The 17,416-nt window shown below is 33.1% G+C and overlaps 1 protein-coding gene and 1 long non-coding RNA gene across 2 annotated transcripts; both read left to right on the top strand.

Moving 5' to 3' along the window:
• The first annotated feature begins 4,604 nt into the window (after nucleotides 1-4,604).
• Nucleotides 4,605-10,012, top strand: LOC111695044 (uncharacterized). Its single transcript, XM_023464194.1, has 7 exons — nucleotides 4,605-4,676; nucleotides 5,347-5,395; nucleotides 6,072-6,171; nucleotides 6,890-7,084; nucleotides 8,212-8,334; nucleotides 8,649-8,769; nucleotides 9,931-10,012. Exons 1-7 carry the CDS (start codon nucleotides 4,612-4,614, stop codon nucleotides 10,010-10,012), a joined length of 735 nt encoding a protein of 244 aa, XP_023319962.1. The 5' UTR covers nucleotides 4,605-4,611.
• Nucleotides 10,013-12,137: 2,125 nt separating this feature from the next.
• Nucleotides 12,138-13,143, top strand: LOC111695067 (uncharacterized). The gene is made up of 2 exons (XR_002763773.1): nucleotides 12,138-12,191; nucleotides 12,966-13,143. It is a non-coding gene; the product is annotated as an uncharacterized LOC111695067 (long non-coding RNA).
• Nucleotides 13,144-17,416: the final 4,273 nt, after the last annotated feature.

The following is a 17,416-nucleotide window of genomic DNA, read 5'->3' as shown; positions in this document are numbered from 1 at the left end:
TAATTGTTAATCGATTTTATTGAATGAACTGAATACATTTTTGTCATGAAATTAGAGTTTTTAGACACATATTGTTGAAGTTTTGTTATAGTTTAATACAAGCCATCGGATTGTCTGGTTGTCCTGAAGCAAAGAACATGAAGATCCTAAGTTTCTGTAAGATAGAATTATGTTTATGCACAAATGTTAGAAATTATCAATTTGGGAATTGAGCCAACCGTGCAATAGCCACCGCCCCCCCCCAAAAAAAAATAAACCATGTTGAATCTTATTTTCTTGGAAATTTTATGTTCAATTCAAATTTGAAAACCATTATTTGAAATAGTAAAAATAATAACACTAAGGAAGGCCAAATTACAATCCAAAATAATAATGTCTTTTTTGAATGTTTTCGGTGTAATTCGTACTCTAACTCATTTAATTTTCATTTAAATAAATGGCTTTTTAAGGAATTGAGTCTGATGTTTTAATCCCTATATCTGTGTAACCCAATTGTCGTATACACGTTTGATATTTTAAGCTAAGAGTTTAATGATTAGATTTCAAAATAAAATGAGGTATAACACAAGTACTATTTTAAAATACTTGCTGCAGTAATTTCTCTGATATTAAATTGTCAATTCAAAATTGAGTGGAAGATTTTGAAATTTAGTTTTGATTGCATTATTTCTTAAAGAAAGGGAGTGTTTGCGAAAATTGAAAAGGGGTTTAGGTTGACGTCGAATAGAATTCGATATAGATCGCTACTAAATTTACTTCTATCTGTTGCGTCTATGAGGAGAATATGTTTTAGAACGTCCAACACCCCAATAGCGTAGCGTCCAAACAAATTCACGTAGTTGCATTTTTCGTAGATACTTCAATTAATTTTAAAAATACTCATTTAGAGATTACAACCTACAATTGTAGAATTGAATCCGTATATTGTTGATATTTCAAAATGTTTTTATTTGGTTTTTTTAATCAATATTTCGTTTACAACTTGTTTTCACGGCTGGCGTTGTATTATTTTTAGAACATTCCTGGAAAGTATGAAAATGTCGTCTTCATTATAAAAAATCCTCGAAACAGGAATAAATGTTTTCTAAAGTAACTATTAGATCATAATTTTTTTTAAAAAAGACACTATGACATATCAACTATTTACGAATACATCGAATTTAATTCGACAACTAGATAATAATATATGACAGAGTAATTAAATTTAATTGAATTACTAACGATCTGAGCGGAAAAATGGTGCTACGTGAATTTGTATGGACACTGCGCTCTTGAGTGTTTGACGTTTTTTAACATTATCTCCTCATTGACGCAACAGATAGAAGTAGCGATCAAAATCGAATTAAATTCGATATCAGCCTGTACGTTCTTTTAACTCGCGAACACTCCCTTTAAAGTCTTAATGTACAAAACCGCCGGAAGGCGGTTGGCTGATTACTAAAAGAGTCAAAAATCAATCATCATAATCATGCATTTGTATTAAACAACTAGTTTTTGCAAATTATTTAATCAAAATATGAAACTTACTAAAATGGTTGTATAGTCAAAGATTATTTCTCCCACTATTCAGTATACAGTATACACATATTTTAGATCTTGTTTTGTGTTAAGTATTAGTATTCAACCTTTAAAGAGACTGTCAGCATAATTTAAAGTAAACCATCATTTAGAATTTTTGGGTCTGTCCTAGTATACGATTTTTGGCCCCTAAAACTATTTCATCAGTGCTATTAGCTATATATCTTTGTTGTAATTAAGGGTCGTTTAAATTACATTGATAGCCTCTTTAAAGGTGTTAAGTTCTTTCCTAAAGGCATTTTCCCAAGAGCGACTTCCCAAGTGACAGTTTCCCAAGTGGAAACTTCCCAAATGTGCATTTCCCAAGCGACAACTTCCCAAAGGTTAGGTTGGCCCTCTGAGGCGCCGCAGGCTGCAATGGGGCCTAGCGCTGCGGCTAGGATGGGTTAGGGGTCGAACGCTGCGACTAGAACAGGCTGAGGACCGACCGCTGCGGCTAAGACAGAATTGGGAAGTTGCCGCTTGGGAAATTTCACATTTTGGAAGTTGTCACTTGGGAAAATACTCTTAGAAAGTTGCCTCTTGGGAAAAATCCTTTGGGAAAGTACTTAACATCTCTTTAAATATGAACATAATCAATTTGTATAGTCAAGTTTGGCGTCACATATTTAATAAGACTGGTCTGCCTGTTTTTGCTCTTCTACTTCTGCTGGAAGTCATTTCTAGGAACAGTTTTAGAATCTAATATTTTTAACATTTTCTTCCATCACCCATATTCCTGATGTGTGGTCTCAGTTTTGAAAGGTCCAGTAGGCAAAGGGTTATCTAGTAATATCCATTAAATATCCAGTTTTAATTTGCCTCTCAGAAATCATGATGAACGATTTTTTGTATGGTTTCATAGAAGGGGCTGTAAGCTCTTAATTAGAAGTAGGATACTAGGTGTCAGCCCCACCCCACCCTCAGTTTGTTTGCGCTTCACGTACATTAAACCCTCGGGGTCCTTAAAGATTGCACAAATATTTTTTTAAATTTTAAAATTAAACAGTTCTGAGAAGATTATGCTATGAATTAACAAATTTTATTTTCTTAAAAACAGTTTAAAGTTCAGTTCTTCTTAAAATCATATACAGTGAAACCCTTAATAACGAATACATCGAAAGAATTCATCAAATGTCGTATTCTTTACTTTCTGATAATGGAATGTTGCAGTTATTTAATTTTTTAATGATTATATGGAACTCTTTAAAACTGTTCCCGCATATTCATGGCTATTTTTTTATTTTCGCAAATACTGAAATTTACGTATTATAGTATAAAACTCATTGAAAAATTGTCAAGACGACATTTGATAAATTCTTCCGATGTATTCGTTATTAAGGGTTTCACTGTATCATCTTTATCCCAAAGTATTAAAGAATATTAAGTTGGTTTGATTCTACACATGTAAATATAAAGGTTACATTGAAGGTCCAGTCAACACCAAGCTTATCTTGGTGAGTAAAAACATTAATCTTCAATTAATAGAAGTATAAAAATTGATAATTAAAAACAAATTCATGGCTCTAAGAAAAGACATAGAATGCGAAAGAAACTTTAATTTTAAAGAAAAAATAGTTAGGCGGACGCATTTGTTCGCTACATTGAATTATTTTTCAACCTATAACGTAAACCACACACCAAAATCATTTAGTTGTGAATAAAACTACACTAATCACGTTTTTGTTTACTCACTCTGTAGATATTTTTGTAGACACACCCTGCAGATATTTTTGTAGACTCACCCTTTCTATATTTTTGTAGACTCACCCTTTATATATTTTTGTAGACTCACCCTTTATATATTTTTGTAGACTAACCCTTTATATATTTTTGTAGACACCCTTTATATATTTTTGTAGACACCCTTTATATATTTTTGTAGACACCCTTTATATATTTTTGTAGACACCCTTTATATATTTTTGTAGACTCATCCTGCAGATATTTTTGTTAAGGTTGCTCCTGTGCCAGACGACTATCCTCAGATTATTGTTTGTAACAACAGTAAAACAACACTAAGTACTTCACGACCTTCACAGGAATAATATTTTAATCCTTGATTAAATAAAATTCTTTATAAAGATATCAATTCTCGATTTACAACGGTATCCTTAAAACCTTGATCTGATCAAAAATGTGGAAGATACCGTCGTTTTTCTGACTAGAAAAGTTTTTTTTTTCATGACCTCCATTAATGCTTCTTAAAGGAACTGTAAAGGAAAACAATGAGCCTAAGAAACTTATGTTTGCTTCTATTATTATTTGACTTTAATAATTTTTCCTTTTAAAAAGATATAATTTATAATATAACAAATGCGTCCGTAATATGTGACCAGAACTCCCACAAAGCGGTAGTGCAGTCTCATTACCACGTGATACGGACGTATAAATAATATTATCAATTATATCTTTTATAAATGAAAGATTATTAAATTCAAATAATAATAGAAGCAAACCTAAGTTTCTTAGGCTCCCCTAGGATATCGTCGTTTTCAGATTGGTTGTGTATTTGCTGAATATGATCTGTTCAATTACTAACTATTTTATACAAAATTTTATATATATATAGATTTTCGACTAAATTTAACACAGTTTTATATCCATTTCTCGAGACAGGAACAACAGATGGAAATCTCATGGATCAACTCTTAAAATGCTGGGTTTCAGCCTATACCCCCTTTCATTTTTCCTTTACAGCCCCTTTAAAAGCAAGAAATGCACAAGATACTTCCGAGGAGAAACCGCAAATGAAAATAAACAGTTTAAAGAATCAAAAACATTGATATCTAATTCATACATGATAAAATAAAGCTTTCAAGGGTACCGTTGTAAATCAGGCATTGCCACCTTTGTATGAGGGGTCACTTTAAATTTTTCTAACAGTCCCTTTAAATAAAATATCCAAAGATTCGTGAATGAATAAAATAAGAACCAAAATCTTAAAGCAACTTTTTTCGGTTGGATTTGTCCAAGTTACATATTAAATTATAATGGTTTATGTTAATCAACTTATGTTTTGTAACGAATAGAATATTATAACAGAATGAAACTATGACTGAGTTATTGTCACTGATCAATGCTGTTTTGGTTGAATACAAAATGAACAATGGAACCTTGTAAGTAGGGTCTATTTTTAGGGGAACCAGCATGTTTTTTTTTTGTAAAAAAGAACAATCAGAGCATGCCCCGACTAAATTTGTCCTCTCAAATGTGTTACAGTTTTAATGTTATCTTTAATATATATAAAGTTATATGAACACAAACAATTAAAAAATAAACGCCGACACTGAATACTTTGTATTGTGAATAATATTAAAGACTATATAATACAAACTATACAGAGTTGGCATTTCTTCATGTAATTTAATCAAAAATATTATAGTAATAATAGAAGACAACTTGTCCGTCTCTTTATATCAAAAATGTTATAGTAATAATAGAAGACAACTTGTCCGTCTCTTTATATCAAAAATATTATAGTAATAATAGAAGACAACTTGTCCGTCTCTTTATATCAAAAATATTATAGTAATAATAGAAGACAACTTGTCCGTCTCTTCATATTAAAAATGTTATAGTAATAATAGAAGACAACTTGTTCGTCTCTTCATATTAAAAAGTTATCATATTTGAGAGGTCACAGTTTAAATTAATAAATGTTTCCGTAAAGGTTTTTATGGAGGACGCTTTTAAATGAAAGGTCGTTGATCTAAAAAAGCATCCAATTACTCCATAGTATTGTTTAGGTTTTAAAATATGATTTTAAATAAATTGTATATATCTCAGGATCAACACAAATGTTCTGCCTTTGATTGAGACAACGTCGATCTATGTGGTAAGCCATGTATAATGTATATGATAAACTAAAGAATAATCTTTTAATTAAAAATAGTATAATCATTTTATCCAACTTACTTTTTGATTCCATTATGATACTTTAAAATAATTTAATACCAACTTTACACATGGATATGAAGAACTGTTTTTTTTTATAACATATTTTTTCAGTGCAAAGTGATATATAATTTTAGGACAGGCATTTTTCTATTTATCAAGACAAATCAAGCCATTTTAGATATATAAAACATTCGATAATCCGTATTCAAATGCTTGGTCAAAAGAAGTATAAAAGGACAGGCTGAGGGGCTGAGCGCTGCGTCTATAAGAAGATATGGAATATTTACATGAAAAAAAAAACATAAAAGAAAAAGACACAGCAAAAATGACACTAGAAAAAATAAAAATGACGCTAGCAAAAAAGAAACTAACAAAAATGATACCATGTTAAATGTTAAATGTTGAAGCGACTTCCAAATCTTTTCCTGTTCTACACAATGGCCAAACCCTTTAATTATCTTAGCGTCGTCATATTCAATATTCATATAGCATAAATTCATGAACGATTAAACTTTTTAATTTACAAATTTAACGTAAAATGTTTCATATCTCATTATTTTTGAAAGAAAAAAACAACATTTCCAGCCCTGTCCTCGAAATGAAATACAATTTAGATGGAATTGTTTGAGGGTAGATATTGTTCTAAGTTTGATATCCCCCGGATCCCCCTGGATACTAGGATATTTGATCCTCTCAGTCTAGTTCTAACCCTAGGTAATAATTATCTTTCTGAATATAAGAAACTAGACTTTCCCCCATCCTTTGATTTTAACTTTTAATTGTTGCTCTTTTTTCGATTTTTTTCGTGGATGTAAAAAAAAATTTTTTTTTTCAATTCTAACAATCCATAAACCTTCCCTGCAGGTCATTTGAGGTCCAACAAAAATTTGAGCCCGATCTATTCAGCCGTGTTGACGTTTGTCGGTTACAAACAAACAGACAGACAAGCAAAGTATACATATAATAGGCTTACAGTTCACTGTGCGCCCATCTTCTTTTGCAATTGTGAACATTTTCTCTATGTATACATTGTAAAACAAAACAAAAAAAGTATAGAGAATTTTTAAAAAAATTTCGTGGATTTTCAAAACTTAATGACAATCAAATTTTGTTGGCACCTAATTTATGAAATTTTGATCATCCATAAACCTTCCCTTGGGTCATGTTAGGTCCCGTACAAAATTTTGGCCCGATCGGTTCAGCCGTTTTGACGTTTATTGGATACAAACATACAGACAGACAAGCAAAGAATATCTAGAAATATAGAAAGATCTTGCAATTAAACAATAATTCTGCACAAACGTTTGACAACCACATACGTTTTTTAAATAAAAGTTAATGTAGAACTTTAAAACGAACATCCATATACATTATACAAATATCTAATCATAATAGTTTGATTAATTTCTCCATAATTATTTTTATATTGTAGTAAAGACGGCAGATACAAACACGAAGCTGGGTGTTTATTTGACGGAAAAAAATCGTTACTTGCTCCGGCTCAGTGAGAATTCAGTATTAGAACCAATAGAAGTGACCAACAGCGATATCTTTTATAGTCTTCAGATCAACAGAGTCAAAAGATTACCCAGAGATTCTAAACTTGCAACTTTGCAGAAAATATTTAGTAAGTAGTTCAAGTTTTATCTGAGCTGTACTGGAAGTTAATATTTAGTAAGTATAGTTTTATCTGAGCTGTACTGGAAGTTAATATTTAGTAAGTATAGTTCAAGTTTTATCTGAGCTGTACTGGAAGTTAATATTTAGTAAGTATAGTTTTATCTGAGCTGTACTGGAAGTTCATATTTACTAAGTATAGTTTTATCTGAGCTGTACTGGAAGTTAATATTTAGTAAGTATAGTTCAAGTTTTATCTGAGCTGTACTGGAAGTTAATATTCAGTAAGTATAGTTTTATCTGAGCTGTACTGGAAGTTACTATTTTGTAAGTTGTTCAAGTTTTATCTGAGCTGTACTGGAAGTTAATATTCAGTAAGTATAGTTTTATCTGATCTGTACTGGAAGTTAATATTTAGTAAGTATAGTTTTATCTGATCTGTACTGGAAGTTAATATTTAGTAAGTATAGTTTTATCTGAGCTGTACTGGAAGTTAATATTTAGTAAGTATAGTTTTATCTGATCTGTACTGGAAGCTAATATTTAGTAAGTATAGTTTTATCTGAGCTGTACTGGAAGTTTATTGTTGGATACTCATAATCCCGATATCCACTGTACTAACTATACCTTTCCTTGTTGGATACTCATAATTCCGATATCCACTGTACTAACAATACCTTTCCATGTTTTCATTTTAGTTATTTCTTCCCTGATCAAAGATCCCTTTAACCCCTGACAGGGGGCGATTACCATGTAGGATATCGAAGAAAGATTAAATTAATCTGCAGATTAAGTAAAGGTCGAGATCAAGCATTGATTTCGATATCCACAATACATACAGGGTTACCCACAAAGGACAAGACTTCAGAGACGATTGTACAGAATTTATACTGTCTGTTTCCTTGTTCCTTTTTACTTAATCATGAAATAAGCCATAAAAAAGATTGTATTCAAGGCAGAAGACTTAAGTTAACCTCGGAATCGTCAAATTTAAAGAGTTTCAGGTCGTCTTTACAGTCACATCCTTTGTGAGTAGCCCTGTACAAGAGTTCCCAGCTCAGATATAAGAAAAATAAATACTCAAACTTTAATTTCTCTTTACCATAATCTCAAATTGGATTTGTAAAAATATTTTAGGATTGAATCAGAGAGAAGACTGTGATTCCTTCGAGGATATAGATATTGATGAAGGAATAATTTCTTTTCGGAAAACTCAACTTGAGAATAGATTCAACTGCAACATTCTTGCTGACAAAAACAGTAATATTATTAACTTTAGCATTTTCTAAATTATTGATGAAGAAAATTTCTTGCTGAAAGGGATAATTAACTTGATTATTCGTAAGCCTCTACGAACCATCGTAAGGAACTAATTACTCCATTTAAACTGTAATTTTCTAATCCTTTTAAACCAGCAACCTAATGTCGTAGAACTTTGATATTTCCATGAATTCTGCAAGATTAATTATCAAAGTATTACACAATCAGGTTGCAAAGATATAGGGATTAGAAAATTGTGGCGAGTGTTCAGTTCCTTTGTAAATTGAGCTTGAATTCTTATTCTAAAAATTAAGGTGATCTGGAAAACTGCTCAAAAATTGACTCAACACTGTTTGAAAAAATCTATTTTGAAATTTCTCAAGAATTGAATCCAACCTACCTGCAACCCTGCACATCCATGAAATTTTACTCCAGGTAAAAACACCAGTACATAGAACCAGAGTTTGATTTATGAAAAATAAAATTGCTATTTTTGTAAAAACTCAATTTATTTAAAAAATAAAAGATTTTGCTATCTCAGGAATGTTACAAATTTTACATTTGGTAAAATTTTACTTGCGAATACATTTGTTTTGATCAAATACACGGACAAAATTTTTGAAAAAATTTTAAGATTTACTTCTTTTTAATCGCAATAAAATGTTCATTATGAACGAGTGCGTCTAGTTTCCCAGACATTTTGTGATCAGAGACGAAAACTTTTGTGATAAGAGAAGAACACTTTTGTGATTAGAGAAGAAAACTTTTGTGATAAGAGAAGAAAACTTTTGTGATTAGAGAAGAAAACTTTTGTGATCAGTGAAGAAAACTTTTGTGATCAGAGAAGAAAACTTTTGTGATGGATTCCTCGGCTTAGGTTCTTTATCAGTTCATACCCTGTGATTTTGCCAAGGCAAAAGATGTTCATTACTGGCACGGCTTTGTGAACTCGTAGCTTCTCTAGTTTAAATTTCACAAGTTTATTTGGTTTCATATCAGACAAACATTTTTCTTCTTTTCATATCTCTTAAATAATATAATCGAAAACATGTAAGATATCAACCTAACGTTAAATTTACCTTAATTTGACGACGTGCAATAACTGAACACTATTGTATCTATGTACACAGCGGAAAGTGATTAATCTTTGAAAAAACAGCTGATCTATGTTTCCAGCATAGATATATTTGTTTCAAATTACAAATTGATTTTATTTTATTTGATATTTTCTTTTAAATATCAGCTTTGAAATATTTTTAAAGTAATAAAGTAAATTCTTTGGACTTTTTGTAATATAATGTAATATTATGGCTAGCTCGATAAGAAACTTTGAGAAAAAACGATTTAAATAAAAAAAATCTTAGTTAGTAATATCTTAAAGGGACCGGTCACTCATTTGGGTAATTTCATGGTAACCTATAATTAGCCTATTAGCAATTTATTGAAATTAGTCTTACTTTTTAAAGATATCTATGACCGGAAAAAAGACGATTTACCTAATTACCTAAATAAGTGAACGGTCCCTTTAAGCATTAATATGAATCAAAATGGCAGAATTTCATCATTTTATAATTTTGTGTTTTTTGTTTGTTTCAGCTCATCTGCTCTGATAGTTCCTACGAATGGCAAGGAACTTCCATCTTTGAGTATTATATTCCCTAGAACTATACTTAGGTAATATTTCCTAGGACTATACTCAGGTTTATTTCCTAGGACTATACTCAGGTTTATTTCCTAGGACTATACTCAGGTTTATTTCCTAGGACTATGCTAAGGTAATATTTCCTAGGACTATACTCATGTTTATTTCCTAGGACTATGCTAAGGTAATATTTCCTAGGACTTTACTCAGGTTTATTTCCTAGGGCTATGCTAAGGTAATATTTCCTAGGACTATACTCAGGTTTATTTCCTAGGACTATGCTAAGGTAATATTTTCTAGGAAGATCTGGTATATTAACTAGGCTATGCTATTGCTCAGGTAATATTTCCTTGGACTATTCTCAGTTTTTTTTCTTAGGACTATACTCAAGTTATATTTCCGGCGCTATGTCATTTGTCCTACAATCATTTGTCCTAAAAATCATTTGTCCTACACATCATTTGTCCTACAGGGCGGAGAAAACTTAATTTGTCTTCCACATCATTTGTCCTTCACATAATCTGTCCTACACATCATTTTATCCTACAGAGAGGAGATAACATAATTTGTCCTGCACTTTATTTGTCCTGCACTTAATTTGTCCTACACACCATTTGTTCTACACACCATTTGTCCTACACCTCATTTGTACTTCACACACAATTTGTCCCACACCTCATTTGTCCTACACACCATTTGTCCTACACACCATTGGTCCTACACCTCATTTGTACTTCACACACCATTTGTCCCACACCTCATTTGTCCTGCACACCATTTCCATTTGTCCTACAGAGAGGAGATACCATCAATTTTCCTACACATAATTTTTTCTACACTTCTTTTGTACTCATACACATCAATTTTCCTACAGAGAGAGAGAAACATCATTCGTCAAGTTGTCCTACAATTTAATTGCACTCTACATTATTTGTCTTACAGAGAGGGGATAAAATAATTTGTCCTGAAATTTGTTCTAAAGTAATGTTTAAAAAGTTGAATTTAACTTCTTTTAATATGTTAAATGATATACTGTCATCTCATCCTATTTTGGGTTAGAACGGCTTAAGACAATTTCTGGACCAAGCGCTGCGGCTAGAATAGGCTAGGGGGCCGAGCGCTGCGGCCTCTTAAATGTTAAATAATATGCTGTCTCTCACCTTATTTTGAGTTAGGGTAGGTTAAGAAAATTTCTGGACCAAGCGCTGCGGCTAGAATAGGCTAGGGGGTCGAGCGCTGCGGCCTCTTAAATGTTAAATAATATGCTGTCTCTCACCTTATTTTGAGTTAGGGTAGGTTAAGACAATTTCTGGCCAAGCGCTGTGGCTAGGATGAGCTAGGGGGCCGAGCGCTGCGGTATCTTGAATATTAAATAATATGCTGTCTGTTTTGAGTTAGGTTAGGTTAAGACAATTTCTGGGCCGAGCTCTTCTGCTAGGATGGGCTCTGGGTGCCGAGCGCTGCGGCCTTTTAAATGTTAAAAAATGTGGTGTCTCTAAAAAAAATTGCCCCTTTGTCTCACTTTTTGACCCTATGTCGTTTTACCCTTTGTAGGACCAATACTTTGTAGGACCAATGATATTTAGGACAAAGGATGTGTAGGAAAAATTATTTGTAAGACAAATGATTGTAGGACAAATGACATAGCGCCTATATTTCCTATGACTGTACTGAGGTAATATTTACTAGGACTATATTCCGGTAATATTTCCTAGGATTATACTTAGGTAATATTTACTAGGACTATATTCCGGTAATATTTCCCAGGATTATACTTAGGTAATAGCGACTAATTAAACATAAATTTTCAGATTTTTCTCTTTTTATTTATTTTTGTTGGCGGATTATTTTTAATGAAAAGGTTGTAAAAGACATCTCTGTTGTTGAATTAAAAACTCGATGAATTCGAATGTAGCATACTAAAGACTCATATAACCCGGGTCTATCAAGGGAGCCTTGTCAGGTTTTCTGAGATTTTTAAAGTTAAAATTTTGACAAATTCGACTTTTCTGCAGGACTTTCAGCTTGACATTTTAAAAAGTTTTGCCTCATTCACTTGTTCCAGCGGAAATAGTTCATTACCTCATATAGGGTATCGATCATGTAGAGAAAGTAGAAGTGATTCAAATTAAAATATTTGTGAATTAAAATATTTGTGAATTTAGGCAAACGGAGGAGATAAAAATTACTTTTCTTGATTTCCTGGTCAGTCTTGGTAAGCATAACACTACTTGTGCACTAAGGGTGGTTCACGTCAACAGTTTTGTTTTTTTAGATTGATGTTTTTTAAGAATTACAAAATGTCAGATTTTTTTCTTTTCTTTACGATATTTCCTTATTTTCTCAGGTTTGAAAAGGTTTGAATCGATTTTACGTCCTATAATATAGTCAAAATAACAATATACATTTACAAGATGTTTAATCATGGATGTGGGCGAAGGGTTTATTCTAAAAACTTATAGTGAAATTAAATTGTTCACTTTTCGGTCTATCCTTTAACCCAGAAAACATCCCTTTCACAGGCAAAAGAATATTTGCCTCAAAATATACTTTTCTTATCTAATCTTTGCAACCTGAAGATTTAGGCCTTTGTCATTTTAAACTATGAATTCTTTTGGATCTAATAGTCAAATATTAAATTACAAAAGGGTTGCAAAGACATAAGATTTAGAAAATTACAGTTTGAGACAATTTTTAAAATTAATAATTCAAACTTCTATTGAAAACTTGAAAATTGAGAAATTTTTTTTTGTGATTTTCGGGATCGAGAATTGATATCCATCTTCAGATCTACGGATAAATTAATTCAATTTTTTTTCTATTTATCTTTAGCTTTAAACGTGCCCACAGTGGATATCGAGATCAAACTACAAACATTAACGACACTCCATGCACTAAAGTTCCAACCTTTCATTATATCATAAAGATGCTTCTCGAGAATACAATAATATCAGAATAAATTCTAACAAATATTTTTTTAACATTTCAGGAGGATTTCTTGGTTTGTTTGTTGGGAAATCCTTGTTAGATCTGGAGAGGATTGCAGGAATATTCTTCAGCCTATCAAGGAAACTATTCAAAATTTAAATTATGAAAAATTTATGAATATTATTCGTCCAAGATTATATATTTGACTTTTCTACGTGTAATAAATGTTAATTGTGAAATTTGTTAAAAGTTTTTGATTTTTTTTAACAATAGTTTATAAATAATTAGATGCTAGCAGATGCAAATATTTTGACATTTCTGTATTTCTTGTTCTCCCCACTTTTCTTTTTCGAACATCTTTTAACATATTTTGGCTAATTTTGGAAAAAAAGATTTTTTTGGGACATTACAGCAGTTGCCGGGCTGCTAGATTAGAACTAGGTTGAGAGGCTCCTGCTTTCCTTTTTTTCTGAGTTTTGTTTGTTTACACATGTTAGTGTATGATTCGGTGTGCTTTTTTTAGCTGACTCATTACTGATTCAGTTAATGGATTTATTGCTTTAACCAGGAATGCTGACACAGTTGATAAGGCTGCTGTCACCATTAATTATATTTCCGGACTGGGGCATTTTCTACGTTTTGAGTCCTCTCCAGGTAGTTCTTGTGACATCGAGTTGCGGAGCAGGAAGGAAAGTTTAGAGGAGAAAGGGTATGATGCGAGAGATGTTGACAGCCGCCACGCTGTCCTCCTACATCCGTCAGGTGGTCATAACTGCTTAACCAGATGTTAGCTTCAGATGATTTTGAAAGCACTGGTTATAAAACTTATGCAGTTTTAGCTGGAAGCTTCCCTCTTGAAAAGTCTCCCATTTTCCGTATTCTCTGAAAAATAAAATTTAAATGAAATGTAAAAGTCGCCGACGGTGGTCGATGTGGAAGTGAGCTTCTCAGGGCTCACCAGGACCGAGCTGAACTCGGTGCCGCGCTCTACTCGTCTACAGCGCCCTCTCTTTCTTCAGCCGCGTTCGTACTCGTACCAGGCGCGTTTTAAAGTTCAAAAGGGAATATACCTGACAATTTTAGATGAAGCTTATGTATCAAAAATTGCTGTACTAAGAGAAACGAATTTGCGGGATTGTAATCCGGCCGGCGCAGAGGGTTTGTGAGGAGTGCCGGTCTGGATACCAATCCAGTTACTGGCTGCGGACAAGTGTGCTTAACTTCAGTGATATATCGAGAACTGGTGCTACACACTAGCAACCCCAAAAAAGAGAGATGTTTCAATATAATCTACATTGGCAGTCATTGCATTATTTTGCACTACTGTTTGCAAGACAGAAATGTTGATCTCAGAAAAGTTCTGTTATTTTCAATGCCTTAAAACCCTGGTAGAACCGTTAATTTCATAAGGAAAATTATAAAAGTTTGAACTTGCTCCTGGTTCAACCTTACTCCAGGGCTTGCAGGTTAAACCTTACTCTGCATTTTTGGTTTAATCTTACTCCGGTAACTAAAAACTAGAAACAAGCAAGCCCACCTAACCAGAGTAGGTTGTTTCAATTGGTTGGTCCATCATAAGCGAATGGGAATTGTTAAAAAAAATACATGGTTGTACACTGTTCAGTTTACATTTTATACATAATAATGGATGCAACAGGAAAAAGGTAAGTAGGTGTATAAGAAAAGTTAGGGTACTCAGCGGAAGGGTTGGAACAGAGGGTAACCTATGTTATAAAAATTATGTTTATGTACCCAAGGATGAAGAAGAAAGTAAAAACTAAGTTTTTCCACATGATACACAGTTTTTTTAAAGATACAACCTAAATAGATCTTGCGACTTTTCTTTTAAACGACTTTTCAGATTTAGTTTCTTCAGGCTCTAATTCAATCAAATTCAATATTTTTGGAAATTGTAGTATTTAAAGCATGGTGTAATATTTAGAAGCATGACCCGATGCAAAAACCCTCAACCCTTTGTATGACTCTACGTTATTAGAGAACCTGGAGAATAGGATCAGTACACTCCAGGATCTTAGACAGGATAGACGCTTGAGCCTTGGCTCCCGTTTATCCCCTTTAAGGCCTGGGGACTTATACTTCATTGACAGCTCTCAGGATGATATAGCTTATCAGGACTACCAGAGGTTGGCCAGCCTTATTTTCATCATCTACTCTAAATGCTCGCAACCAGAGTATCAGAGACTATTCCGAGCTACAGCTAGTTCAACTACTCTAGATACTTGCAACCAGAGTATCAGACTATTCCGAGCTACATCTAGTTCAACTACTCTAGATACTTGCAACCTGAGTATCAGAGATTCTTCCGAGCTACAGCTAGTTCAACTACTCTAGATACTCGCAACCAGAGTATCAGAGACTCTTACAATCTACAGCTAGTTCAACTACTCTAGATGCTCGCAACCAGAGTATCAGAGACTCTTCCGAGCAACAGCTAGCTCAACTACTCTACATACTCACAACCAGGGTGTCAGATATTCTTCCGAGCTACAGGAAGTTCAACTACTCTAGACACTCACAGCCAGAGTATCAGAGACTCTTCCGAGCTACAGCTAGTTCAACTACTCTAGATACTCGGAACTAGAGCATCAGAGACTCTTCTGATCTACAGCTAGTTCAACTGCTCTTGGTACTTGAGTTGGGCCACTGGAGATATAGAGCAAGTACAGATCTAGAACAATGAGGTTATACTCCAGTCCAGCTAGTTCAACTACTCTCTACCGACCCGTCTGACCTACCCATTGGAATTTTCTGGATATAGAGGAGAACCAGGATATTAAATATATCAGATACTGCCTATAACACCTGAGATTGGAGATGCTGATCTTTACAGACAGCTCTCCACATATCTGGAGCAGCTAGAAGATCTAGTCAGACTTAGGACTCCGGGAGCAGAAGCTAGACCTGTTGTTGAACCAATAGTAGAACCAGAGGATTCTGTGAAGGAAGACGCCACTCATTTGGGAACAGATCTCCACAGATCTATTCTAGATTATAACAATGATGACAACAATGATAATAACAACGAGGATCTATGAGGATGGGATATCTAGATATGAATGAGATAATCCAGTTTACCAGGTTTGGTCCATCACCATCACCGAATTTTAAATCAGATGCTATACCATCCTGTGATTGGAGACGTTGCTCTTTGTAGACAGCTGTTCACACATCTTGATGATCCAGTCAGGAATAGGAGATTCACTCAATCTCATCAAGAGATTTATATCCTTTAGTTTCTGGGACTGGACTAATTCCTCTTGTACCAGCCCGTCTAAAATACCTATAAGGATATAGGAGAGAACTCTGATATCCAGGATAAAGAGAGGAACTAGAAGCTCTAGGATACCGAGGGGAACTAGGATATAAGGAACAAGAATGTCTAGGATACGGATTGGTGAGCTAAGACCAAAGGCTAAGGCGTTGCGACACTTCAATGTCGACCCGGTAAAAAAATTGAGTCTATAACTTTTCCAGCTCTCTGGATCTCTATGGGTTTTATCCTAATCCAATTCCTTGGTTTAACCTTAACCTGAGTTCAATTATATTCGGGGTTCTTAGGTTCAATCGTGTACCTAGAGCTAAAACCATAGATAAAAACTCTGTCCCCTCCCTTCCACCCCATCCCTCAATTACGTACGTATTTCGTTTTTCATATTTATTTACAAAATTGTGATTGTTAATTAGATATATTTAGATATCACTCCTGTATGCCGAGTCCATTAGTGCCTGATCCAATCAGGGTTGATTCATGTGTTTGTTGTCTATTCTGAACCAATAGAAATAGTATGGCGGTAACTTCTATCTTTCTAGCTATCTCATTATCCAATCAGAGTTATGAATCCTTCAATCGTCGCTATCAGTAAATGGAAATTTTTACTTCTACTGAAACTTTAGTGATATAAACCATGCCAGATAAACTCTTCCTAACTTTGTGTTTAGATCGATATATCGAACATTCTTTTAGAATTTAACTTTAAGACTTTTTAGTTAAACCAAAGACAGTATAAATTTTATAATAGCTTACCACAAATGAATTGACATTTTAGGAAGATTTTTTTCATCTGTTTTTTTAAAGAAGCTTTACAACTTTGAGAAATTTAACGTAAAGTGAAATTTTAAAGTTCTATTTTTTTTACACTCGAATATTCCGGTTTCCAGGCATGCTACACTGTATATAATTAATCCCTGTTATTATCAGAGCATTTATTATATTTAATTGAAAACCAATATTTATGCATAGCACTCAATTAAATACTAAATAATTACTCGATATTTCTTAGTATTACCGGTTAAATGTTTACTTAAGTTTAAAGCATGACCAAAAATAAAATATGGAATGTTTGTACTAAAGGTTGTCCAATTTTCCAATTTAGTTCTCAAGGCTCAAACCATGAAGAATTAAACAGATCATGGAACAGTAAACATTAACATTCCTGATGAATTCTGAGGAATCGAGTCTTCGTCATAAAATGAAAAAATAAAAATAATCTA

The sequence above is a fragment of the Eurytemora carolleeae genome, unplaced genomic scaffold (genome assembly GCF_000591075.1).
Source record: "Eurytemora carolleeae unplaced genomic scaffold, Eaff_2.0 scaffold191, whole genome shotgun sequence".
NCBI lineage: Eukaryota > Metazoa > Arthropoda > Copepoda > Calanoida > Temoridae > Eurytemora > Eurytemora carolleeae.
The sequence above is the reverse complement of the archived record's forward strand: the minus strand, read 5'-3'. Positions and strand labels throughout refer to the sequence as shown.